General features: G+C 38.9%; 5 protein-coding genes and 1 pseudogene across 6 annotated transcripts; 5 read left to right on the top strand and 1 right to left on the bottom strand.

The window, feature by feature from the left end:
• Positions 1 to 1,628: 1,628 nt before the first annotated feature.
• On the top strand, positions 1,629 to 4,491 carry LOC137746685 (2-alkenal reductase (NADP(+)-dependent)-like; annotated as a pseudogene).
• LOC137746683 (2-alkenal reductase (NADP(+)-dependent)-like) lies at positions 2,404 to 7,576 on the top strand. Of its 2 annotated transcripts, XM_068486689.1 has the most exons (5): positions 2,404 to 2,541; positions 5,638 to 6,109; positions 6,198 to 6,364; positions 6,474 to 6,556; positions 6,686 to 7,576. In XM_068486689.1, the coding sequence occupies exons 2-5, from the start codon at positions 5,671 to 5,673 to the stop codon at positions 7,062 to 7,064; spliced, it is 1,068 nt and encodes a 355-aa protein (XP_068342790.1). In that variant the 5' UTR covers positions 2,404 to 2,541; positions 5,638 to 5,670; the 3' UTR covers positions 7,065 to 7,576. The 2 variants fall into 2 exon arrangements, with proteins under 2 accessions (XP_068342790.1, XP_068342789.1); XM_068486688.1 differs by lacking the exon at positions 2,404 to 2,541 and having other exon boundaries at positions 5,507 to 6,109.
• LOC137746682 (acetolactate synthase small subunit 1, chloroplastic-like) lies at positions 7,405 to 12,268 on the bottom strand. Its single transcript, XM_068486687.1, has 12 exons — positions 11,415 to 12,268; positions 11,112 to 11,325; positions 10,800 to 10,883; positions 10,629 to 10,697; positions 10,358 to 10,441; positions 10,090 to 10,242; positions 9,569 to 9,655; positions 9,269 to 9,373; positions 9,051 to 9,173; positions 8,334 to 8,486; positions 8,067 to 8,132; positions 7,405 to 7,854 (listed from the first exon to the last, which is right to left on the bottom strand). Exons 1-12 carry the CDS (start codon positions 11,660 to 11,662, stop codon positions 7,771 to 7,773), a joined length of 1,470 nt encoding a protein of 489 aa, XP_068342788.1. The 5' UTR covers positions 11,663 to 12,268; the 3' UTR covers positions 7,405 to 7,770.
• Positions 12,269 to 13,605: 1,337 nt separating this feature from the next.
• On the top strand, positions 13,606 to 15,405 carry LOC137748273 (large ribosomal subunit protein uL2my, C-terminal part-like). Its single transcript, XM_068488400.1, has 2 exons — positions 13,606 to 13,811; positions 14,626 to 15,405. The coding sequence occupies exons 1-2, from the start codon at positions 13,700 to 13,702 to the stop codon at positions 15,114 to 15,116; spliced, it is 603 nt and encodes a 200-aa protein (XP_068344501.1). The 5' UTR covers positions 13,606 to 13,699; the 3' UTR covers positions 15,117 to 15,405.
• A 1,918-nt stretch (positions 15,406 to 17,323) lies between these two features.
• On the top strand, positions 17,324 to 21,709 carry LOC137747268 (integrin-linked protein kinase 1-like). The gene is made up of 12 exons (XM_068487345.1): positions 17,324 to 18,312; positions 18,550 to 18,624; positions 18,735 to 18,839; positions 19,110 to 19,195; positions 19,410 to 19,530; positions 19,637 to 19,716; positions 19,947 to 20,009; positions 20,128 to 20,249; positions 20,448 to 20,533; positions 20,869 to 20,993; positions 21,119 to 21,250; positions 21,349 to 21,709. The coding sequence occupies exons 1-12, from the start codon at positions 17,875 to 17,877 to the stop codon at positions 21,353 to 21,355; spliced, it is 1,440 nt and encodes a 479-aa protein (XP_068343446.1). The 5' UTR covers positions 17,324 to 17,874; the 3' UTR covers positions 21,356 to 21,709.
• Positions 21,710 to 23,549: 1,840 nt separating this feature from the next.
• LOC137748972 (small ribosomal subunit protein eS24z-like) lies at positions 23,550 to 25,411 on the top strand. The gene is made up of 5 exons (XM_068489157.1): positions 23,550 to 23,684; positions 23,858 to 23,899; positions 24,191 to 24,361; positions 24,900 to 24,986; positions 25,109 to 25,411. The coding sequence occupies exons 1-5, from the start codon at positions 23,610 to 23,612 to the stop codon at positions 25,148 to 25,150; spliced, it is 417 nt and encodes a 138-aa protein (XP_068345258.1). The 5' UTR covers positions 23,550 to 23,609; the 3' UTR covers positions 25,151 to 25,411.
• The last annotated feature ends 409 nt before the right edge of the window (positions 25,412 to 25,820 follow it).

Here is a 25,820-nt window from a genome sequence, read left to right on the forward strand (position 1 = left end):
TTGGTCATTCCGTTAAAAATTCTTTGGGCAATTTTCAAATATTCGTAACTCAATCGTTTCTTAACCAAATTCGACCCATAATATATCAAAACGAAGATAGAAAAGTGTGGAACAATATTATACCTATTTGTAAGCCCAATGGTTGCCGGAGATGGCTGTAAAGTAGCTTGAATGGTGGCTGGTCCGCGAAAAAACTAGAAAACTTGCCGGAAACTAGATAAACTTTAAATGTTCATAACTTCTTCAATACTTAACGAAATCTAGTGATTTAAAAACGAAAATCATACTTCTTGATGTTTTTCAGTTCTGGAAACTCTTCTACTTTTTGCTTAGTCAAGGTAGCCTTTTTGTCATTTCACCTTTGGTTGTTGATCACTTGCTTCGGTCATAACTCAGGGTGAAGTATCCATCACTTGTATCTGGCATGTCTACTGGTTTGAAAGTGATCACAATAGTTCTTTTGTGTTGGACCTTCCTTTCTTTCCTCCCCTTTTTTCTTCCAATCAGATTTACTGCCAAGTTTCTGTTTGTCATCTTTTAAGTTAGCTCTTTTGTTTTTTACCTCGATGGGAGGGCCCTAGTTAGTAGCTTCTTCAGTAGTTTCTACGGTGAATAATTTCAGTTCATTCTGAATGTTGTCGGAAAGACCTCCGATGTACTTCATGAACGCACCGTAGTCATTGACATCGATATTGAAAACCATAGCTTGGTTATGGAACTCAGTAGTATTCTCTTGGATAGTTTGCTTGAACCTTTGTTGGAAGTTTTGCCACTTGGTTCTCCAATTATAACTGATTGGTGTTGTAGCACTTCTTGGCTTCCTCTTGGATGCATCACAGATTGGTGCTGGTTGAACCCTTCACTTGTAGTTTTTGAAGTTTGGGCAACATGGCCTCCTCTGTTGTCTTGTAATCGCAGCCATGGCATGACAACAAGGAATACCACATAGATCCCATTTTCTGCATGAATATGAGTACCTATTTAAATCCACTGCATATTGTGCCCCGTACATGTGTGTCACTAGAAACTTGCCTCCCCCAGCATTTTGAGCAATGCATGATCCACTAATTTGTTATGGGATTTGGGGTTTACTGTTGATAAGGTTGAAGAAATGAAGAAATGGATTGCTCTGTAGGTGCAGTTCATGTGTCAATACAGAAGAAGAAAAGAAATTGTTTTCTGATACAATTTCATTGCAGTTCTTTCTAATTTTACGTTCTTAACAGTATAATAAAATCGCAGTAAAGTAGAAAATCTACATGTTGCTTCAAGCTGATGTCTCAAAAGTAGAATGCGTGTGAATTAGTTTGAATCGGTAAGTTAGTAAAACCCCAAATCCCAAAAATCCAACCACAAACCAACAAATTCATTTTTTTTTTGTGTCATATTAAAACCAACGCATTCAAGTATGAAAATGATAGGACCACCCCACATAAATTGATTTTCTTCATTGATTACTAATGTGCAATTGTTAAAAATTCATCTGATGAAACAAATTAGAAGAAAAGTACTTACTATAACGTGGAGGCTCCCCACCATCTCTGAGTTGGAAAGACGTCTCCTCGTTCAACCAACGTTAAAAATTCATCAAGGTTCTTCTCTAACTAGCGGACATGAAGACGGCAAAGGGGACATCAAGATGCGGACATCAAGACGGCAAAGCGGACATCAAGTCGGCAAAGCTGCATCGACAAAGGTGAAATAAACGACCAATGCCGTTAACAACTTGACTTGACATTGCTGATTGCTCACAGCGCATTTAAACATTCCGCGATCGGCTCTGTTTGTAACAAGAGAAGCAAATTCAATAGAAAAAGAATAAAAAATGGAAGTGACGAGCAACAAGCAGGTGATATTGAGAGACTATGTCACCGGCTTCCCCAAAGAATCCGACATGCAATTAGTCACCGCGGCCACCACCGAGCTGAAGCTTCCAGAAGGTTCCAATGGGGTTCTGGTGAAGAACCTCTACTTGTCCTGCGACCCTTATATGAGAGGCCGCATGACCAAGCGCGAACCAGGCAGTTATGTCGGCTGCTTCGTCCCCAGTTCGGTCAGTTCATCATCCCTCTCTGATCTCCCTAACTTGTTAAACTTTTAGAATTGTTAGCATTAATTTCTCTATATTTACAAATGGGGCTGAAGGATTTGAGATGAACGTAATCCTCACAATTTCCCCTTGGTGTCTGAATATCTCTGCTTTATAATATACAGAGACTAATTCAAGCTTGCATTTTAATTTTGTGATGAACGTAATCCAACCAATGTCATTTTTCTTGGCCAAACAAAACAGCTTGCATTTTTGTTCCTATTTAGTACTACTAACTTGATGACATTGATATTGAAATGCTGTGGACTGGCAGCCTATAAGCGGATACGGAGTGGCTAAAGTTTTGGAATCGGGGGATCCCAAGTTTAAGGAAGGCGATTTCATTTGGGGGATGACCGGGTGGGAAGAATATAGTCTCATCACTGCCACAGAGGCCCTGTTTAAGATTCACGACATCGATGTCCCTCTCTCTTACTATACTGGAATTCTAGGTATGCTTCTAGTGCTGTTTTCACCAATTTTGAAGTTGATGTCTTCGGAAAACTGCTTCTGCCGCACATAACTAGCTATCTGAATTCTCTGATCTCATATGTTTGTATTTGACTAATGAAATTTAAGTGCGAAGCTCATAAGGGACTAACCTCTTGAATAAGTGTGAAGTAGTCTTCAGTCCAATTTACATGTCGTCACATATTATTATATGTTGATTGACTTGAGTCCAATTTTCAACGTAACTTACTTGCCTTGATCTGTACCATTCTTCTCTGCTAGACTCTGGTTGATAAATTAATCCATCCTAATCAGTTTAAACCATCGTGAAAAATATTTTTGATAAGGATAATGTTAGAGAAACCAAAATTTCAAACCAAATAATGTGTCACCCAAATAAAATAAGCACGTTTATCAACAGTTAAGTAATAATCTAATCATCAACTTCCATAATATTTGGTTTAAAATTTTGATTTCCCTAGCATTACCCTTATAGTAATATGTAAGGCTTAAAATTTATATGCATGCTATGTCCTGCTTGATGCTCAAGGCTCATCTAATTTATTTGTTTGATGTAGGTATGCCTGGCATAACTGCTTATGCGGGCTTTCATGAGGTCTGCAGTCCAAAGAAAGGAGAGACAGTCTTCGTTTCTGCCGCATCTGGAGCAGTAGGTCAACTTGTTGGGCAATTCGCAAAGTTGTTGGGTTGCTATGTTGTTGGGAGTGTTGGAAGCAAAGAAAAGGTGAGTCATTGCTATTTGGTAATAAATAGGAAATTAGGAATTAATACATTAATTGGCAATTCATAGCTGTGACTCAGAATATTCTTGTAAAGACATGTATGTGTGACGATTTTTTGTGGTTTGCAAATTTTGAAAAATGAAACAGATCATCTTGTGCTGATGTACAAATGGTGTTGGTGACCAATAATTTTTTTATCATCATTGCCATCAAATGTGTTAAACTCGTTTACTTTTATTCTTCAACCTGCTGGAGTCAATTGAAGCACTTCAATGATATATATTTGTATGCCCCTTCTGCGAGTTAAGGTTGATTTGCTGAGGAACAAGTTCGGGTTTGACGAGGCTTTCAATTATAAAGAAGAACCTAACTTGGATGCTGCCTTAAAAAGGTCAGTCCTATATATCTGTGTAATGTGTTTTAACTCTTGATCAGAATCAGAACTTTATGAATGGTGATAAGGGGCATTTTTGTTTCTAATTTTAATCTGCTGAAGGCAGACTGAGTTTTTCATGTGTCAACAATACGACCCCTTTTCTGAAAGGCCTTAACATAAATAACAAAACTTAAGATCTAATCCCCAATCTTTCGAAGGAGAGAGAAGATTAGAAAATGAAAGGTTCTTGAGTATGTGAGATTGATTTTCCACTTCCTATATATTGTTTAAACATTGGATTGATTTTCCACTTCCTATATATTGCTTAAACATTGGGCTAAACATGTATATTCTGAATGTGTAATTTACGTAACAGGTACTTTCCTGAAGGCATCGATATATACTTTGAAAATGTTGGGGGAAAGATGCTCGATGCAGTCCTGCTAAACATGAGGATGAATGGCCGAATCGCAGTTTGTGGGATGATCTCGCAGTACAACCTTGAGCAGAAGGAAGGCGTGCATAATTTAACGTCAATGATCTCTAAACAGCTCCGTATGCAAGGTTTCGTGGCTTCTAGTTTCTATCATCTCTACGGGAAGTTTCTTGAAACAGTACTACCACCATAAAAGAAGGGAAGATAACATACGTGGAAGATGTAGTTGAAGGCATTGAGAGCGCTCCGGCAGCTCTGATAGGGCTCTTTGCCGGCCGCAATGTTGGAAAGCAGGGGGTTTTAGTTTCCAGGGATTGACTTCATCACTCACAGACGCCCAATAGTCCCTATAAGCGTGTGTGTAACTAGTAAATGACAACTTGTACGAGGTGGTTTTTGTAACAGCATGTTCTGGTTATAAATAATTGTGTTGAGGGGAGCTGTTTTGTTCCCTTAATAAATGTTCTCTGATTAAGCTTAGCATGATCACGTATTAATACCAAGCTCAAGTAAAATTTCTGGATTGTTAAATCAACCATTTTTTTTTTAACTAAATCCATCCAATATTACAAGGGAAGAGATTCTTTCAAAAATCAGAGCATCAATAATTGAAAAGGCTTTACATGGAGACTTAGATGTACATTTGAACGAAGATGGTCTCAATACCATCTGGAGTATGGAAAATATACATTTGAAGGTCTTCCAAGGGGAGGAGGATTCTCTACCCTCCTAATCTCTCTACCCTTCCATGCCCTCCCATTTGAACGGTCACGGTTAAGCCACATCAATATCTTATATTGATTTTTTTATAGAGATAATAAGATAAAAAACAGTGTGTGAGAGAAGGGGATGAAAGGGGATGGGAATAGGAGGGTAGAGAATCCTCCTCCCTTCCAAGGACCCTTCATTGTTTAGTATGAGTCTCTTTTGTGCCTACCAAGACATATTTTGACAAGTCGCGTTGACAACACTCAACAAATTCTATCAATCACTAATCAGTTTGATTGACGATAATGAACCCACCAAGTGTGCAATAAAATTCAATAAAATGCCTCAGTGAATTCGCGCTTATTTCTATCTAAAAAACTTGTACTTTAACACTGAAATCCTTCAAGGTTTTTCTAAATCTGCCGTTGAATAGAGAGTCAATATGTATAATTTTGGTAAAAAAGCCAGACAAAAACAGCAGTCTAAAACTCCAATACTTGAGTTCAAATCACGTGTTACTCAAATAGAGAGACCATATAAAATTTTAGTTACAGAAGATTTTGAACATCAAACAAAAAAAAAAAAAAATATAGAAATATTGAACGAGTAAAAGGTGATAAGGATTTACACGTTTTAGGCGAGTCATGAGGTTTGCCTTTATTTATGGACACGACGACATTGCTAGCCCATGCATCGAACTAGAACAAACAATCGCACGTGTGTCCACACCACTACCACTCACGAAAACCCCTCTTCTTCTCTCTTGGACTTCTTCTATTTGCCCTGCATTCTTCGCATCTGGATTTCCTAATTCTAATCTTGCAAAACTGAACAGAGAAAAAGTTACTAACACGGAGACGAGGCTGCAATGGCGAATAATGTCGAAGCGGAGGGCGTGGAGGAAGTGAGCAACAAGCAGGTGTTACTTAAGGAGCATCTCATGAGTGGGAATCCAAAGGACTCCAACATGTGCGTGAGCACCAGCAAGATCAAGCTCAAGCTCCCTCGGGGATTCACCGGCGTTCTACTCAAGAATCTCTACCTCTCGTGCGACCCTTACATGGCTGCGCGCATGAAGAAGCTCGACGCTTCCTCCTCCTACGCCCTCGACATGTACAGACCTGGTCAGCCTATAAGCGGATACGGAGTGTCTAAGGTTTTGGATTCCGGCCATCCCAAATTCGCCAAAGGCGACTTGGTTTGGGGGTTTACCGGCTGGGAAGAATATAGTGTCATCACGGCCACGGAATCCTTGATAAAAATTCAGCACACTGATGTCCCCCTCTCTTACTATACTGGAATTCTTGGTAACCCGTTAGCGCTTGAGCGATCCTGTATATTCGTATACATATACTTATCCTCTTGATTGAATCTCTTCACTTTCTTATTACGCAGGCATGAATGGTATGACTGCTTATGCCGGTTTCTATGAGGTTTGTTCACCTAAGCCGGGGGAGAAAGTCTTTGTTTCCGCCGCAGCTGGAGCGATTGGCCAGCTTGTTGGCCAGTTTGCCAAATTGTCGGGTTGCTATGTTGTTGGAACTGCTGGAAGCAGAAAAAAGGTAACTTAAAATTAACTATATATGCTAATTGCTAGCATCAATCAAAACCACTTCTCATTTATATTAGCTTTGAATAGATCTCCTTACAATATTATTTACACTATATAAGGTCGATCTGCTAAAGAACAAGTTTGGATTCGACGAAGCTTTCAACTATAAGGAAGAGACCGACTTGGTTGCAGCTCTGAAAAGGTTGGTATAGTAACCGAGATCAACTTTAAGAGCATTCATCCCTGCACCCAACGTCCTGAGTTTGATTTCCCCATCCCCAAATATTCATTCGAAGTAAAGTATACGACGAGATGTGGGTGTATGATGCAGGTACTTTCCGGAAGGCATTGACATATACTATGAGAGTGTTGGGGGAAAGATGCTGGATGCAGTGCTACTAAACATGAGATTCAAAGGGCGGATTGCAGCGTGTGGAATGATCTCACAGTTCGACGGTAGCCAGACTGCAGGTGTACAGAATTTGATGTACATGATCGGGAATCGGGTGCGCATGGAAGGGTTCATAGTGGCGGATCACTTTCACCTTTATCCAAAGTTCCTAGACCTGGTCATATCCTACATCAAACAAGGCAAATTGACTTATGTGGAAGACATTGCTGAAGGCCTTGACAATGCTCCTAAAGCCCTCGTCGGCCTCTTCTCTGGCCGCAATATAGGAAAGCAACTTGTCTTAGTTTCCAAGGAGTGACACTATTATCATCCATTCCTTTCTACTCAATCAAAATATTCGTAATGTAGTACTCTTCCTATATATAATCTTACACAACCTTTTATCATTCAATTATATAGACTTTATAGTACAACCAAATACTCGTTCGTTACCAAATAGTTCGGAGGTTTTGATCTAACGGCCAAAAACATTGGAGTGCAAAATACCCCGGAATCACATAATAACAAAACTATATGACATCTATGCTTAATATACTCCCTTTAAACACTATATTGTTCTGCTCCATCTCTGAATTCAAAAGAAAAGAAAAGAGAATGGAGAAGTTGGTGTGGGCAAAAACGAGCAAACAAAGAGAACAGAGGATAAGCAATTCAAACTTTCCAATTTCCAGCATATATGATCAAAATTCGAGTAGAGAAAGACACGCATTACAGATCAGCTATACTAGTGTGATGTTCAGAATACTTACAATGTTCTGTTTCTGCAAACACAGATTTTATCTTCTACTAATGAAAAAAAAACACAAACAAATATCCTAGCGGAAGGTGATCTGCAATAAAAAGTGTAAGCACAAAGTTGAAGTTGTACTAGTCAGTCTGCTTGAGCCCTTCAACTTGGAGTCTGCCATCTGACTCATATGTACGCACAAGATTGCGCACCTTGCACACATTTACAAGTGCTCCCATTCAAGTTTCCCAAATCATTATCAACCAGCCAGTGCCAACTACAGAGGAAAAGAATATCCACGCAGGTATTTCGAATCCACACCTGACTCACGCACCAGTGCAATTCGTCCAGTACGCGCCACCTGCCAAATCCATAAAGAATTGTTGATATCTTGAAGCAATAATGCCACCCAAAAAATCTAGAGGGAAAATAAGTTTGTGATTGCCTAAGGAGTCGGCCCATAAAATATAGCCAAGGCAAATTATGCCGCATTCACAGAACTAAGCCAAGACTCATGATGCAAGCTGCCCTTATCAAAATTTTCAAGACTTGACTAAAGATTGCAGGACAAACCTCACAAATTCCATAGGGCTCTAACAACCTCTGCAATGCAACCATCTTGTCCAGGTCTCCTGTTAGCTGGACAAAAGCAAATCAGTAATTTGATCAGTGCCAAGTTACCAACAGCGAGATCTGTCCTCTAACAACATAAAATGGCCCCTTAGCATCCATCATCACCCACATACATCATCTTGAGGTACTTTATAGCGTCATTCACGTCGGGTCATAGCAAGTGAGGTATTTTCCTCTATATATATAATATGAAAAGGGAATATTCACCTCAAGGGTTATTGTGTGATCAGAAACGTCAACAGCCTTGGCCCTAAAAATGTTGCCAATATCAAGTACATCTCTTCGAGCAGCAGCATTCGCAGCAATTTTTATCAACATCAATTCCCGCTCGGCAAATGGCAAATTGGTAAGATCTTGAACCTGAACAAGTCAAAAGTTATAAATTTTGTTATTCACATCAAGGCCACCATTCTTAACTTAAACATAAGAAAGACTATTAGTGTTATGGATACTGAAATTATGGGGAAAAAAGGTCCAAAACTATTCTGACAAAAGTAAAGGGTGCAAAGAAGTTATGAAGCCAAGGCGATGAGCCATCTAAGTGCTGGACTTCTGGGTTTGGACTATCCCCTCCCAATTAAATCTTATTCTCTTTCTTTCCCTCCATCATATCTGAGAGTGACTTAGTTGTGAAGACAACAACAGACTGATGATGTTTCATGCTCCCAGGCTATTCAACCAGCATTTATAACTAACAATGATTGTGAAAGAAGGGGAGACTATAATCAGGCAATTTAGGTCAAAAATGTGAATGCAAGACTCAGAATATGTGGTGCAGTACAGACAAATCATGCATAGACTATAATTGCATTCACCAGATGGCATTAAATTTATTCGTTGCATAAATCACAACAGATGAGAACCAACATATTTTCTTTAACATGTCGAGAAAAATGCCTTCTTTGGAGTAGTTAACATTCTTACATCATGAATATCGACAAGCTTATAAAGCTGCTGCACCAACTTGCTAATTGATTCATCTGTACCAGGAACAACAGTAGTAATGCGAGATAGCCCCTCAGCTTCCGCATGGCCAACAGCTAAGCTCTGGTAGCAATAAATCAGCCCATTTAAACAGAAGCCTAAAACTTGCTGCCTGAGTAGAAGACAGAGAGGAGGAAATAACAGCAGAGAAAATATACCTGAATGTTATAACCCCTTCGGGCAAAAACGCCAGTAATAATGTAGAGAACCCCAGGAATGTCATTCACGAGCATGGATAAAGTGTGTGATCGAAGTCCATTAGTCTGAAATGCGTAGCTCAAAGAAAAATAATCAACAAAATTAGGTAGGGTTTAGAATGAGATAGAAACTGAGTGTTTTGATGTATTCTCAAAATAAAATAGAAAAACCCAGTGATTATGATAGGGTATGACTTGCACCCCCATTGAAAGAGATAGAAACTGAAAAATTACCATTTAGCGATCATATGATTTACTTACATCTTCATCATTGAGAACACCCCAGTGAGCATCAAGAACTTGATTGACAGTAAAGGTATCAGACGGCTCCACAGGATAAACATCACCCTTCGTGAACAAATGTATATGTATTAATTGAAAAGTCAATGATGATTTGCAGTTACATACAAAAATAATAGAATCACTGTTTCAAGATTAAAAAGAAGGGAAAGATTGCATTCAATAAAGGTTTTTTTCATGAGATTTAAATGTAGCAACAGCTTATCAACAGATAATATAGCTACAGAAAAAGTTTCATAATGACTCTTGTATTATGAAAGGCCTTATGATTAGAATGGAATTATATGTATATCGAGACTGAAATAAATAACATCAAATCAAGTAATCAAAAAGCGCATGATAATTCCCATTTTCTCCAGAGAAAAGGGTCAACCTCATACGTAATCTCATCAAATTGTAAGAAGCATGGGAGACGAAAAAACAGAGTACAGGAGATGCATTTGGTGAGGACTAATCAAACCAAAGGCTGTGGAAGAAAATACCCCAGAAGACACATCAGATTCAGCATTAACTAGTCCGTTTTCAACCCCCACAAGAGCATCCACAGGAACTGTTCTCCCAAGGTCAGGATATGAAGCTGCTGAATATCGCCAAAATGGAGCAGATGCACCCAACTTTTCCCTCCTCAAGGCAATCTACAGGCAAGAACAACAAAATATATTGATGCATGACACATCACTCAAAACTGCTGAATGAGATCTTAGGTGAAGAAGAAAAGAGAATTTCAATGATTCTCTATCAAATAGGTACCTTTCCAGTTCTGGCAACTTCTCTGATCCCAAACTTGCTGAAATTTCTTTGCAGAGCAACCATCTTCCCAGGATCTCCTGTCACCTATATCATAAAAATAATAATATAAAAACGGTTAACTTGGTTTTGGGACCTGAGTAAAAGTCAAACTTCACATCAATGTACAGATGCTCAATCTTATAAATAATGGAGGAAGTATGAACATTCACTTGGTCTCAACGAAAGGCCTGCCTAGAGATGACATCTGCACTGAACGTGTACCAATCATTACCTCGATGGTTACCGAGTGTTCCGAGATATCCACAATCTTTGCTCTAAAGATGCTCACTAACCACTTGATCTGGTAAAATATAAACAAAAACAGAAAATCGTAAACATAGGCATTTTCAAAACCTTGAGCAATACTAGCTATGTCTAATACCAGGGATGATTCTATAACTACCTCGGCATGATAGCTTGGATCGGCATTTACTTTTATAAGCATTAGTTCACGCTCCACCTGAGGCTCAATTGAGAGATCTTCAACCTACCCGCCACGTTATAAAAAAACAAACAAACAAACTGAAAAATCAGTAAACAAAATAATTTACAAATGCATTCAATATTTTAACACATACTGCAGCACAAGTGACCAGGAGTACATAAAAATCCTAAATATTAGCTCACATAAGGCTGCAGGTCACACTTTACCTAGAGTAATTAAAATTTTAATACATTAATTAATCAGAAATTTGTATTAGATTAGAAGCTAAACCTTCATAACATTGACGAGCTTGTTAAGCTGCTCGATCACGAGGCGTAAGACCGTTTCGGTTCCGGAGACGACGATGGTGAAGAGAGCTTTGTCCTTGTTAAGACCAACAGCCAGGGACTCGATGTTGTATCCCCTCCTAGCAAACACCCCTGCTATCCGATTTATCATTCCACTTTCATCCCCAACGAACACCGAAATCGTGTGCCTTCTTACCCTGATTTATCAATCACTAATCACAAATTAAATCGAATAATCTTTTTAACGAAACACGCAAATTTACATCTATACATAACGCGTGCATACTTGGAGCGGGCGGTCGAAGGAGGAGAGCCGTTGGAAGAGAAGCCGCTGTCGGAGATATTCTGGTCGAAGCTTCTAGCGGAGACCGCGAGTTGCTTGTGGCGGTCATGGCTATGGATTATTGATCTCGAAGCTGAACTCGTCAGAGGAAACAATAGCGTTTCAGAGAACCCGAGGGATTGGAGGTGCTCCGAGGAGAAGGACGAAGAGAAGTTCGGAGTGCGAACTGAAGCTGAAGAAATGGTCGCCATTGGAGAGAAAGAGAGAGAGCTGCTAGTGTAACTTAAGACTTACCAATTACGAATGGGAACACGACGCTATTCAAGCAGAGCATTTTATATCGAGTTAAATCGATTGACGATAACACCCTTGGGATTGGTCATGTCAGCTTTGTCAGTATCTTCGTTGGTCCCACTGGATGAGGATCCGAGCTCTTTGGATCCTCTCCGAATCCCTTTTATCCGGATCCTTCCCCAACACCTTTCTTCTTCTTTTTCTATGCGGTTCTGCTGCTGCAGCTTCTTCCTCTTCAGTTCTTATTCTTTCTTCTCTGCAATTCTGCTGCTTCTTCAAAAAAATTTCTTCATTTTTTCTAGCCGATTTTGCTGCGCCTTCTTCCAGGCCGCTGCTACGATCCCGGGCCGTCGTCTTCTCCGACATCCACGAGAGGCGGAGGATCCGAGGCCACTATTGCCATCGCAGCTTCTGTTGCTGTCAGCACACGGGTGATTGTCTTTTGACCGTCCGATTTGCGGTTGAACGGACGAGATTACTGCAGCCGGAGGATCCTGATAGAAGGATCCAGCGAGGATCTTGTTCCCTTTGTGAGGATAGCAATTTATTATACAAACCAGTTTTCGTTAAGTAATAGTTATGTTTAATTTTAAATAAAAAATTTAAAATTATTTGTGATTAACGATATACGATGATTAAGAATATTCTTAAAATCCTACTGATTTGAATCCGAGTGAACCCAAATCCGGTCCCACTCAAATTCTTGGCCTGACTGGGGAATGACGTGGTCCGATCGGGAGAATAAGTATTTTTTGAAATAAAATTAAAAAATTAGGGTTTAAGTTAGAATTTGTGCCTAGTCCATTAAATTTAGAGTTTTGTTTTTTTGCATGTGATTATGATTAGTCCTCTATAACTAGTGTGTTAGAAATCTCTGTTTTCAATTAAGAATAAAATTATATTCGTTTGTAGTCGGTTCATTCTTCGATTTATTCATGTTTATTAATCTCTATATATTCATAAGCATACTATGATTTTCAACTAATAAGACATGTCAAGTGTAAATAAAAAAGCACCAAATTTTCTTCATTATAAATTCATCGAGAATACAAGGACTAAACATATTAAGTTGTTATACTATATCATATCAACATCATAGGGATAAAACGGTAACACTTTCTATTAATCTTGCAATCATCAATAAAGAATCATTACTATGAGTCACTTCCAATATACCCTGAGCTTCCTCTTATAGTTCTTAGCTACGGACATAAAACAACAAACAATACAAGAACCACCTCCTCAACAATAAACAACAGTTGCAACTCAAAGAATCAAGTTTGAGCATTAAGTCATAGATGCTACAAAGGTCTCTCATTAATAAGGCAAGAGAGCAACCACAATCATAAACACTTTTGTTGCTAGAGTAAAAGAACGGCCACAAAAGAAACTACAAGTTACATGGTGGTGTGTGGTGGGTGGGTGGGAATCTTCGACAAAGTGTTTTTCTCATTTTTCTTTTCTTCTTAGAGGTTAAATTTTTTAATCACCTAACGAGAGAGGAACATTTAGTTATTGAAATGTATAGAACAAATTAATGGTGTAGGTGCCAAGGAACATATCCATGATGTCCATTAGTTTTTTTTATACGTTTGGATGATTAAACGATTTTCGATTTGAATGATTTTTTTGTAAGAGTAATATTTAAATGATGATTAAAAAAAATCGAATGGTTCCAATCATTATGTTTATACGCTCAATATATGGTACTATTCACAAAAGAAGAAATATGTGCATTCCGTCATTTGGGATGCAAGTATTATCCTAAAAGGAATTAGTTGAAGTAATTGACCGTGGCTCACAAAATTAACGAGTGAATCACAGCGAAAACCCCTTCATAATTAAGCTACACAAAAACGGGGTCGTTTCAGTTTAAAGGCGGTATTAGGAATGACAGGAGCCAAACGCAGAGCACCGAATGAATTGCGGCCGCTGCGCGAACAAAGAAGAGAGGTGGAGGGAAACCTAGAGCTAGAAGGGTAGAAGTGGATCGTATGGCGGTGTGGAGAGCTGGAGCTGCTTCGTCTTCCCTGTTGAATAGGCTCCTACGCCACTCCAACGTCATCAATGTCCCCACCCGCGCCTCCAATCGCACTCTCTCCACCGGTATTTCATTTCATGCCATTTCCTCATTGAACATCAATTTAAATTAGCTGATTCGAGCTGTTAAAAATGTTTAAGCTTGCATGTTAAGCTCATTGGGTTGGATATGTGAGCAAATTGCTGTTTGGTTTCTGAGAAATGAAAGGGTAAGAAAAATTACGCAGATTTGAAGTGAATTCTTGAGTGAAGTTATCGTCTGTATAATTTATATACGAATGCTTGTTAGTTTAAAAAATTAGGAAAAATAAGCCGGCAACTATAAGGTCAATGCCATATAGGGTTAACCAGAGAGTTATGGCAGAGCCGGTAGGTAGTAGGCGCCTAGAGTTTGATGACTGAAGTGCTGTATTTCAAGGGATGTTTGTGCCATAGTTCGTGGAATGTGGGATGTTTCTATTTGATAAGATAATACAGATGTTCTGTTTGTCTTAAACAAAACAATGATCAATAAATAACCGTTGCATCCGTAAATGAACAATCGTCTTATCTATGGTGATATTGTGCTATTTCCTTTCCTACAGATGTTCTGTTTTTCTTAAGCAAAACGATGATCAATAAACCGTTGTATCCGTGAATGAACAACCGTCTTCTCTATGTTGATATTGTGCTATTTCATTTCCTCCTCTTTGGTGTCATCTCTTTCTTCTGCTCTTTAAACTACCTTTGCAAGTTTGCACCCATATAATTTTTAGCAATGATCCTAAGAATGTTTGTGTCCATTTTCAGGTGTCGAAATTAGGAAAAGCCTTTCTTTTTATGTGCATTGATCTAGTTGCTGCCGAAATGAACTTTACTAGTAATGTTATACTTTCCACAGAAGTAGCTGGTTCAAGTAATCAGTTGTTTCACTATGATATCAATTCACAATACGGAAGGTGCTTGCCGCTTGCTGATATGCACATTCAAGCCAAAATACACAGCATCGAGATGAACCCGGGCCAAGGTGGCAAGTTAGTTCGAGCACCAGGCACTTTTGCAAAGATTTTGAAAGAACCCACTGTTTCAAGGTGTTTAGTGAGACTGCCTTCAGGTGTTGAAAAGTGGATTGATTCTAAATGCCGGGCTACAATTGGTACAGTCCCAAGTGATGGAAATAAGCCCAAGAAACTCTATAAGGCTGGGCAAAACCGGTGGCGAGGCATCAGACCAACGGTTCGAGGAGTGGCAATGAATCCAGTTGATCATCCTCATGGTGGAGGTGAGGGTAAGAGCAAGAGTAGTGGGTCTCATGGGAAGGGTTCTCGAACACCTTGGGGAAAGCCTACCAAGGGTGGGTACAAGACCGGTCCCAACAAGCGTAGAAAGTAATGCTTTATCGTTCACTTCTTTATGTTGACACTAGTGTGTAATTTAGCTTTGCGATGAGTTCAGATGGCAATAAAAGTCCACTTAGATGTTTGACTCATCAGAAAACATTCAAGGTTTGCATACCTTATTCCCTTGCCATTTTTCTGAAAGTGTTGGTTTTTGGATTAAATTGTGTAGGTAGCTTAGCTGTCTTCGCTGTGACTATCTTTTGGATAAATGAATCCTTAACTATTTGGTATTGACTGTGTTTGATGTTAATTCGCTGAATCAATTTCAAGTTGCATGATCACCAAGGTATTGAGTTGAATTGATGATAGACATTTACATTCTTAGTTTCTTCCCCCGTGTTGGTGCTTGCAAATATCAAAGATGTTTAATTTGATTGTTTCTGATATAGGCTTATCTCTGCTTGCTTTGAGCAATAATAAGCTTGAATGCATCAAGATATGTGATGCTATAGAAATCATTGGCCTCTTTTGAATTTTTAGATAGGTGATAGGTTTGTGGTGCCTGGGACTCTTGTGATGAGAAACGCACACTTGATCAGTTAGAATGAAAATTCACCTTATTTCATCGCCCATGGCGAAAGTTTACCTCATTTGAGGGCCTCTCAAATAACATAGAGAAATTGGATTGATCTTGCCCGATCAAACAAGGTTTGAATGACATGATCTTCCTTAATCCTTGTTTTGTTAGGATGGGTGCTCTTGTTTGGATGAAGTGGTGGCATAGTGGGCATCCCATGTACGTAGTGCTTACCTTTGTGTTTAGTCTTAACATATGGTTAAAGTATTGTTGCTCTCCGGAGGTGGTTATTGGATTGGATATATAACTCCGCCTTTGTAAGTTTGTCTTACGTTGTCGGTCCCAAGCCTGGATACAGGAAGAGAGGGAGGGCGTGTGAGGGTTTGCCAATTGCCTTTGTTTGGTGAGAATTGGGAGTATTGGAGAATGGCATGGAATAACATTTTGGGTGGGGGGAATTGGTCTCTCTTAACGCGTGAGGGTTTGCCAGTTGCCTTGTATCTCTTTCATCACGTGCAACTTGGAGATATATATTAGTTTTCTTTTTTATCCCGTGCACTAGAATTGTCTGGTATCTGTTTCATCACGGGCACTCACTGTGTGAGACGATGATAAGATACTTTAATGAATCGAAGGGACAGCTTGATTCAACTTGTGTGTTCCATACTCTGGGTTGACCGAGTCGGCCAGACCCACTGATGACTTGCAACTGGATTCATCCACTCATCGCATCATTTCAGTCCAAACTTTAACAAACAAAAACAAATATGTTAACACCTTACTTCAAATCAAAATCCCTTTCATGTAAACATAGCCACATTCTTTTTTGCTAAATAATTAAATTCAAAGGACGGGGAAGCGAATTAAGCGTAAAATAGACGTAAGTACTCTAATTTACATGACACGTCTCTCAAAAAATTGATACAATCGTATGCAAAAAAAAATTTATACATCAACGATTCAACGGTGTATTTGTGGCATAAAAGTCACTCCCACGTGAGCAGACAATAAGCATAAAACTTATCAGAAAGTCATCTATTTTTTCCAATTTTACCCTATTTAGTATTTAGTGCTGGGCGGGGACAAAAAGGACCATACGCTGTTACACAGAGGCAGAGTGGCAGAGTGGCAGAGGCAGCTAATTCCTCTTTTAGGCATCATCCATGCCATTCTTATCTGCTGCTGTGCCCGGTACATTACCAAATCAAACGAAATTCAGCTAGAAGGGAAACAAAATGAATAAAAAGAAATGATTTTCTTTGACAAAATTACAGGTAATTGCTCTTGAATAATGACGCAAATAATAACAGAAATTGAAGCAAACTGTAGCGTTGCCGCGTTTTATACGTCCAAAAAGAAGATTGAGCTGTCCATTACTCAAAGGTTTTAATCGCAAATAGTTTTAGTTTTTTAATTTCAAAATCAATTAACATGGTCACTCTATTTGCTATTGCATGTTAATTTAATCATTCAGTTAAATTTTCATAAAAAATTCTGTTTTGCGTGTCACGCGGGCAATAAAACTGAATTTTTCACAAAAACGAAATGAAGGGATCAGATTAAAGTGTGACGGTAAATTTCAGAAACCATATTGATAGATTCTGAATTAAAGGATCAAAAGACATTCAAGTTTGGCCAATTTCAAAACTTTTTGCTATAAAACCGTTAACTAAAAGGAAATATCCAAACCGGCTTTTCCGCGGCAGTGTGTGGAAACAGGAGGCAAAAAATAAAAGCATTCCCCCTCCATCTCTCTCTCCTTGAATGCGCGGCGCCCCACTCGGATCTCTCCTCATCTCTCTCCTCTTCTCTCGCTCTCTCATTCCAGACCTCATTTTCTCTTCCTCTCACCTCGTCGATCGGAATCGAGAGCCTAACTCCTTCTCTCAGGACCCCACATTCAAGCTCTCGATCCCGACCCACCACCGCCACCAGCATTACCGGCGGGAACAAGTTGATCCCAGCAAAAACAAGAAGAAGAAGAAGAAGATGACAAGGATGATCATGTATCTGTAATTGTATAACAGCAGCTGCTGCATGCGCATACTTCTTCCATTGAATTGCAATTGCAATTGCAATTGCTGCACTTGAATTATCACAAAGATTGCAGTTGCAGTTTGCAAATTCTGAATCACCAACACCACCACCACCATATATATATCTGCAGTAAAAGTTGATCGAAAAGTTCAGGGAGAGACAGACAGAGTGATTAAATTAAATTAGAATAATTAAAATGGAGAGCATCGCGGCGCAGCTGAAGCGGGGGATATCGCGGCAGTTCTCCACGGGGTCGCTGAAGCGGACTCTCAGCCGCCAGTTCACCCGCCAATCCTCGCTCGACCCCAAGAGGAACAACTTGCGCTTCAGCTTCGGCAGGCAGTCCTCCCTCGACCCCATCCGCCGCAGCCCTTCGCACGACGATGACGACGAAGTCGTCGATCTCTCCGTCCCCGAGAATCTCGACTCCACCATGAACCTCCTCTTCCTCGCCTGCCGCGGCGACGTCCAGGGCGTCGAGGACCTTCTCAATCAAGGCATCGACGTCAACAGCATCGATTTGGACGGCCGTACGGCGCTCCATATCTCTGCCTGCGAGGGCCACGTCGAGGTCGTTAGGCTGTTGCTCTCCCGCAAGGCCAATATCGATGCTCGTGATCGCTGGGGCAGCACGGTACTCCTTCCTTGCTACGCTCTTTGTTATCTATCTTATGATGATGAATCAATATAATTATCCCTTCGATTAATTCTCTCTGTGTTAATGTGTTTGCTTAAATTAATCAAATTTTAGTTAGAATATTATGAGTGTAAATATAATTAAGAAAAAAAAAACATATGCTTACAATTTCGTATTATTTGCGATATTACAACGGGGGAGATTGAACATTTCAAATGTGTTGAATGTGAACAGGCTGCTGCAGATGCTAAGTATTACGGGAATACGGAAGTTTACAACGTTCTGAAGGCACGTGGAGCCAAAGTTCGGGTAGGTCTATACCCCGATCAACTTCCTTCTTTCTCTCTGATTGAAAATTTTAGCCTGTCTACATGTGGAGATTCATGCATTTGTTGTATTCTCTTTGTTTTATTTTCTAGAAAACCAGGAAAACACCAATGACTGTTGCGAATCCTCGAGAAGTTCCAGAGTATGAGCTCAATCCATTAGAGCTTCAAGTTCGAAAGAGCGATGGTATCACAAAGGTTGTTCCTTTTCCCCTTTTCTCCACCATTTATAGATTTCTGCTCTACTTTTCAATGTTCATGCACGATCCAGTCTACTACTAGTAGTAGTACTTATGATATGTCGTGTCTAAAGTCTTCGGTGAATTGAACGCGGTTTCTTTGTACTCGGGAAAATTGAAAGTCTGAGTCCCTTCAGGACGTGCATAATGCTGCAAATGGGCAACACAAGTAACGTGTGCTTTGTTATTTAGATAGATTACTGATATGTTTCTCCGTTTTTCTCAACAGGGATCGTATCAAGTGGCAAAATGGAATGGTACAAAGGTGTCTGTAAAGATGCTTGACAAGGATTGCTACACGGACCCTGAAAGCATGTATGTACCCTCATTCCCTGAAAACCGTTTAGGTGACGTTGTACTACCACTTAATTCTAATGTAATACAATTTATATAATCTTGTTATTGTTTGATTGCTCCTTAGTTAATTGCAGAGCCATTAGTTCAGTGTGGGATGGCACAATTTTATGTTATAGACTTCTATGACTGTTTTGTGATGCATTCTTTCTTCATATTTCCTTAAATCCAACAGTAATGCTTTCAAACATGAGCTGGAGTTGTTAGAGAAGGTTCGGCATCCTAATGTCGTTCAATTTGTTGGTGCTGTCACCCAAAATATACCGATGATGATTGTGTCAGAGTATCATTCAAAAGTAATCTTCTCTTTCTCTGCATATAAATTGTATGTGTGCTTGTCCACTCATTATACACTTAAATATCTTAACCATGACTTGGCATGCTTTGATGGTGATATTTTAGGGTGACTTGGGAAGCTATCTTCAAAAGAAAGGGCGCTTATCTCCATCAAAAGCCCTAAGATTTGCTCTTGACATTGCAAGGCATGTGTTTCTTTTTCTGCAAATTATTCCTTTAAATCTTCCCATTTAAATAGAAATCAGCACACGCACGCGCACACACAATAAGTTTATGTTCATATGAAAAGCACATAAATTGCATCATATGATTCATATCTATGAGTACCTCAAGCAAGTTCTTCCTTCTGACGTCTGTAGCTAGGTTCAGCCATTTCACATTTATGACATTTTTCTTTCCCTATTCTTGTTACCAGGGGCATGAATTATCTTCATGAATGTAAACCAGACCCAATAATCCACTGCGACTTAAAGCCAAAGTAAGACAACCGAATGCATAAGTTGATGCACATGTGTAATACTTGCCTATTGAATTTTGATGGTTCTCTGGTTGGAATGAAAGGTTATTTAATATTTGAAATTTCGGTAAGGTGCCAGAAATATTTTGCTCGATAATGGAGGTCAACTGAAAGTAGCTGGATTTGGCTTGATACGGTTGTCAAAAATTTCACCTAACAAAGCAAAACTAGCACAGCCTTGTGCTGGCACTGACCTTTCAAGTAAGTTCTTGTACAACTGAATAACTTTCTTGCCTTGAATTCATCTCTCCCATGTGCACTCTATGATAATATTATTCGTCTTTTAAGAGTAGAGAAATATTCATAATTAAAATTTTGAATTCTGATTGTTGCTTAACTTTCTTGGACCGCATGCACATCACCAGAATTTGAATTATAATTTTTCCTCTTTCATTCTAGGTTTATATGTGGCACCTGAGATCTACAAAGATGAAATTTTCGACAGAAGTGTGGATGCCTACTCTTTCGGTCTTATATTATATGAGGTACAAATTTACTATCTTCATTGTGTTATAAAATTTGATTCATTGTCAGTTCAGCACTTCTAAATTAGCTCTACTTGCCTAGGTTTCTAGAATATATTTCCTTTCTTGTCAGTATTTTGCATTCTCAAGCACACACGCTGCACATAAACACTGTGCTGTGAATATGGCACTCTTGCAGACATTGACTTTTGATTCTTATTTTAAAACACCGCTGATTTGGGGGATTTTTTGGCATGGTTTTTTCTTTTTATGCTTTGCGGAAAACATTACATTGTTGTTTATTACATTGAAATAAAGCGTTAACTTGTTCCTTACGTGGATGTGTTTTCTCATAGATGATTGAGGGAATACAACCATTCCATCCCAAGCCTATTGAAGAATCTGTGAAGCTGATGTGTTTGGAAGGAAAAAGACCGCAGTTGAGGACCAAATCAAAAAGCTATCCCCCTGTAGTGAAAGAGTAAGTTTGATTTCAATACAAGTCACCGAAGGGTCTACTGATTAATATGCAATAACTTTTTCTCATCGTATCTGAAAGGGGAATTGTAATGCTTAAATGATGATGCTACAATGATATGCATGCAGGTTGATTGAGGAATGTTGGGATCCAGAACCTGTCATGAGACCCATTTTCTCTGAGATTATTGTACGGTTGGACAGGATAGTTGCGAATTGCTCAAAGCAGGGATGGTGGAAAGACACGTTTAAGCTTCCTTGGTATGTCCATCTTCTGTGCATCTTCTTAAGGTTCATAGTATTTTCTCTTACACACGATGAAACTGTAGATTTCATTTTCTAACTGTACTGATATGCAGGAAATAAGAGGAGGCAGTCTCAGTTCCATCGCAAAACGAATAGAGGAAAGGACTTAGGGGTAGACTAGCTGCTCGGGCCTTGACGTTGCAGTGTAATTAATAATCAAGAGGGAAGGCTTTGGATTAGAGTAAGCAATCGGGTCAGCCTAGGTAAAAAGTAAAATTACTTTCCCATAATCTTTGTTTTCCATGGAGCTGAAACAGTTCCTTTCTAGTATGTATTAGCTAGATTCATGTGTGAAAAAGAAAAAACTTTTCCTATAGATGACTTGTTTTACATACGCACGAACGCAGATAATAATGTACTCCTCCGAAATTCTATTATCTTTTCATCCGAAACCCTTAGATTTGAGGATGATCACCGCATTTTGCAGCGAAAAAGAAACGATCTATAGAGTGATGTTATCGTACGATCTGTAAAGTGTACAGAAGAAGGGAATAAGAAGCCTTTCTGAAGTTGCTTTTCCTTTGGGTGAAGATGGAGCCCATAACGTAGACAAATTAACCACATGTGTGTGTAAATTGGTAATGTAATCCAATCATATTAGATTAATTGTCTCCGTACGTAATCGATACTTTGCTTATGGAATTATTCAGTCTTAATTACCGTTTTATCCGAATTAATCGAGCATTTTCATACAACGTTCATGGGTCAAAAAGGCATCCACTTTGTAAATGTAATATGGAAGGTAGGTTCCTTCAGGTTGAAGAGGAAGACTAATCCAATATCTTGCTTGTATCCTTACTACATTATCTCTAACTACTATGACTCCTACACCTCATTGCTAAATTCACAAACTCGAACGCTGTATTTGACACGAGGAAAACACGAGCACCCAAAAATGAGCATGAAAAAACCGATTAACTGCATGAGATAGAGAGGCTTGAGGCGCAAGCAACACGAATACAATTATGTCAGTTGGAAGGAAAATGAGTTTTCAAGTGTAAAAGGAAGAAAAAGAATGGTTGGGATTGAGAAATGAGAAGGGGTTTGCTCCTTAATTTGGTAGGGGGGAAGAAAAAGGATGTGACAAAGACTCGTCAACAAGAGTGATATACCTTTGTAGCATGATTGACAAACAAACCCGCCATTTAAACTCTAAAAACTGCTTCATCCTCCTTCCCCATTCATTCCTTCCTTTCAATGGGGTGGCTTCGTTCCCTCGTCTCCCCGTTGAAGAAGCTCTGGGATCGTCTGCACTCGAGCCACAGAAAGCGTACGCAATTCCTCGTTTCTCCTTTTGCCATCTAATTCTATCTCTTCTCTAGCTCTCATTTAACATCCATACGATCTTCATACTTTTTTTTGTTTCTGTTTTATTTTGTTCTTGTTAATGTACAAACTTGCAGGAAAAGGGATATATATATTGTACAAGGATGTGAGGTCCTGTCCATGCGAAGATGTGCATGTTCTCTGGTCCATCCTGGTTGACTCGCAGTCGCACCCTACACCACCTGCATTGCCATCTAATTAATTAATTATCAATTAAGAGGATAATTTTATCTTCTTGTACATGAATACTATCCTATTATATACATACATGATACATCCGTTGATAATACTATAATCCTATTTCATGTTGCCTTGCTAGTTGCTATCTTCAACTTGACCTGCTTCATTGTATCATGCCACGTTTTCAATTTAATTAACCACCTTTGTTCGGCTTTGTCCGACTGTATTTTGTTTTGTCAATGATCCGATCCCTGCCAACTAATTATTTTTTTAGTGGAACTTCTCTCCCAGAGACGGAAAGAGGTTCCAAATTCAAATTTCTCGTCACGTTGATAAAAAAAACAACAAATTTGATTTGCTAATGTGTCTAGAAAAAAATGGCCATGCTAAAACTTAAATGTTAACAAAGAATGAGAAATAATTTCTGGATTGAGGCATTTATTTTTTTTATGCGCTTGGCCTTTGTTTTTAGAAAAAGATAGTGAGGAAAATATTTTCTTAACAAATATAAAGAAAAAATTACAATAAATATTTAGAATTCTTTTATACTAATAAAAATATTTACAGCCACAAAAATTATTTGAAAGTTTAAGTGGTGTTTTTAATTTGAGAAAAAAAGAAGATAAAAAAAAAAGAAGTTGGTGGGCTTGGGTTGAGAAATATTTTGGAGAGCGGCCCAACATATTTTCAGTTGTAGCATCTAAAAACCTTTGTCTTCTTCTTTCCTCCAAAAGCTCGCACGCACGCACAGAAGGAAAGAAGAGGCACGGAGGCGCAGGCATTGAAACACAGGTAGAGAAAGACAGCAATGGCGGATAGCAAGGCGGTGACGATCCGGACAAGGAAGTTCATGACCAACCGTCTCCTCTCCAGGAAACAATTCGTGAGTCTTCTACCTACTACTATTCTCCTGTTTGGTCAACTAGAAAAACGTACCATATCGTAAACTGAACTGTGCTTCCAATGTGGGATCGTAAGCTGTAAAAATCCTTACTCAGAAATGTAAATCTTTGTACTTTTTAACTTGGAGTGTGTAAATCCTTTGCTTCGCTGCAGGTTATCGATGTCCTGCATCCAGGAAGACCGAATGTTTCCAAGGTTTGTTTTCTGTCGTTTGATTATCTAACGTTAGTGTCAACATTTTACTACGGAAAACTTTAGTTTTGTTGGCTTAATGGTATTTTGCAAGTTTAAAGATAAGTTTCGAACCTTAGACAGTGGTTTCGAGATTTGGGTTGTAATGTATCGACGGTTTGTAGCTGTTAATTTGTACATTTCGTGCCAGTGCTGTTATTCACACGTTTTCTTTGATTGTGGCTTTATTTTTTTGGTTGGCGGATTGTTTGTTTTGTCAGCTGAAAAGAATTTTTGTTTTGTGTGGTAATGTAGGCGGAGTTGAAGGAGAAACTGGCAAGGTTGTATGAAGTGAGGGATCCAAATGCCATCTTTGTTTTCAAGTTCCGCACCCATTTTGGAGGGGGGAAATCCACTGATTTCGGTTTGATTTATGATTCAATTGAGAATGCAAAGAAGTACGAGCCCAAGTACAGGCTGATCAGGGTAACTTTACTTCTTTTTCTCTAGCACATTGCATGTAAATTTTAGTTCTTCATGCTTCGACATAACTTTATTTCTCGTCATTCAAATGTGCATTAATTGGATTCCTTCTTGTCGTATGAGTTTGATAAAAAGGCCCTTTCAGGCTATTCATAAACTGTAGAACAAAGGATTACTAACGGAGGTGCTTCTGTTTTAAATTCTGTTGATTAATTTATTTCGATCCTGTAATCTATCGCCTTCCACGGGAAGAGTTCATAGAATTTGAATAATATGATTTATCGATGCTTCTGCTTCTGGTATATAATGGTTTTAAGCGCTATAGAAGTATGCTTTGCTATCCTTCCCAAGTTAATAGGTGTTTTTTAGTAGGTTTTGAATGCTATCATTTTGGTGAATAGGGTATCTTTTAGTTGTTGCATGTGTTTTTGGATTGGCTTGAAATGGACGTCCTTGGGGGTTTGTCTCTTGAATCCCTTATATCTACACATGCGGACAGTCTCAATCTCTCTCACTCGCTCAACCATGGCCACTTGTGCAGAATGGACTGGACATAAAGGTGGAGAAGTCAAGGAAACAACTCAAGGAAAGGAAGAACAGAGCCAAGGAGATCCGCGGAGTAAAGAAGGTACTTTTTTTTGTTCTCTTGAACCTGAAATTGTTGGCAGATTTTACTTTTCTGAACCTTGTTATGTTTTCGGTGCCTTGACTATTTTGTGATTTTCTCATCATTTTCATTGTTTTGTGCAGACCAAGGCTGGCGATGCTGCCAAGGGCGGGAAGAAGAAATGAGCTTCCACACATTTTGAGTTTGCCGGTGTTTTTTGCAGCATGCCTCTGCATCAACCTCTGTTGCCGCATCAACCTCTGTCTCCGCATCAATCTCTGCATCAACCTCTGTTTGGCGATGCTGCCAAGGGTGGGAAAATCTCTCGTGCTTCTAGGCTCTTAATCATGAAAATTAGTAGGGGATCATTTGCATCAATTCATGACAAGAACCTACGCAGAATTTCGTCGCAAATTTGACAAATCCGTTGTTTTGTAGTTTCTTATTACGGATGTGTTGCAATCAAAGAATTCTCCTTGCCTTGTTTATTGCCAAATATCTGTCAATTTGAGTGAGAATTCAGCATATATAAACGAATCTTTGAGCATATACCTTCACAGGCTTCACTAGTTTTCCTTAGTATCCTTTTGGTCAATCGCAAAAAATGTTGTTCTAACACGAAAACCATACAATTAATTCACTAAATTCAGACTTATTTTTAACTACCCTTCTTGAAATGAAATATTATAAAAAAAAATTATTAAATACGCATCGTGTTTTTCGACGGCGTCAGTTTCTTGGATAACAAGTCGTATTTTTCTTTTCTTTTTTTTTTTTTTTTTTTTTTTTTTTTCTGGATATTCCTAAAGAGTTGGAACGGTCAACTTTGTTGCTGTAAAAAATTGTTTATTATTG

The sequence above is a fragment of the Pyrus communis genome, chromosome 10 (genome assembly GCF_963583255.1).
Source record: "Pyrus communis chromosome 10, drPyrComm1.1, whole genome shotgun sequence".
Classification (NCBI taxonomy): domain Eukaryota; kingdom Viridiplantae; phylum Streptophyta; class Magnoliopsida; order Rosales; family Rosaceae; genus Pyrus; species Pyrus communis.

Bases quoted from the DNA above. Each gene is read 5' to 3' on its own strand.
- LOC137748273 (XM_068488400.1), top strand. From the start codon at position 13,700: ATGGCGGTGTGGAGAGCTGGAGCTGCTTCGTCTTCCCTGTTGAATAGG. The intron at 13,812-14,625 runs GTATTTCATTTC...TACTTTCCACAG, and splicing joins CAATCGCACTCTCTCCACCG to AAGTAGCTGGTTCAAGTAAT.
- LOC137746683 (XM_068486689.1), top strand. From the start codon at position 5,671: ATGGCGAATAATGTCGAAGCGGAGGGCGTGGAGGAAGTGAGCAACAAG. The intron at 6,365-6,473 runs GTAACTTAAAAT...ACACTATATAAG, and splicing joins CTGCTGGAAGCAGAAAAAAG to GTCGATCTGCTAAAGAACAA. The intron at 6,557-6,685 runs GTTGGTATAGTA...TGTATGATGCAG, and splicing joins TTGGTTGCAGCTCTGAAAAG to GTACTTTCCGGAAGGCATTG.
- LOC137746682 (XM_068486687.1), bottom strand. From the start codon at position 11,662: ATGGCGACCATTTCTTCAGCTTCAGTTCGCACTCCGAACTTCTCTTCG. The intron at 10,698-10,799 runs GTAGTTATAGAA...ATATTTTACCAG, and splicing joins ATCCAAGCTATCATGCCGAG to ATCAAGTGGTTAGTGAGCAT. The intron at 9,374-9,568 runs GTAAGTAAATCA...TACGCATTTCAG, and splicing joins GTGTTCTCAATGATGAAGAT to ACTAATGGACTTCGATCACA.
- LOC137747268 (XM_068487345.1), top strand. From the start codon at position 17,875: ATGGAGAGCATCGCGGCGCAGCTGAAGCGGGGGATATCGCGGCAGTTC. The intron at 18,625-18,734 runs GTAGGTCTATAC...TTTATTTTCTAG, and splicing joins CACGTGGAGCCAAAGTTCGG to AAAACCAGGAAAACACCAAT. The intron at 18,840-19,109 runs GTTGTTCCTTTT...TTTTCTCAACAG, and splicing joins AGAGCGATGGTATCACAAAG to GGATCGTATCAAGTGGCAAA.
- LOC137748972 (XM_068489157.1), top strand. From the start codon at position 23,610: ATGGCGGATAGCAAGGCGGTGACGATCCGGACAAGGAAGTTCATGACC. The intron at 23,685-23,857 runs GTGAGTCTTCTA...GCTTCGCTGCAG, and splicing joins TCCTCTCCAGGAAACAATTC to GTTATCGATGTCCTGCATCC. The intron at 23,900-24,190 runs GTTTGTTTTCTG...GTGGTAATGTAG, and splicing joins GAAGACCGAATGTTTCCAAG to GCGGAGTTGAAGGAGAAACT.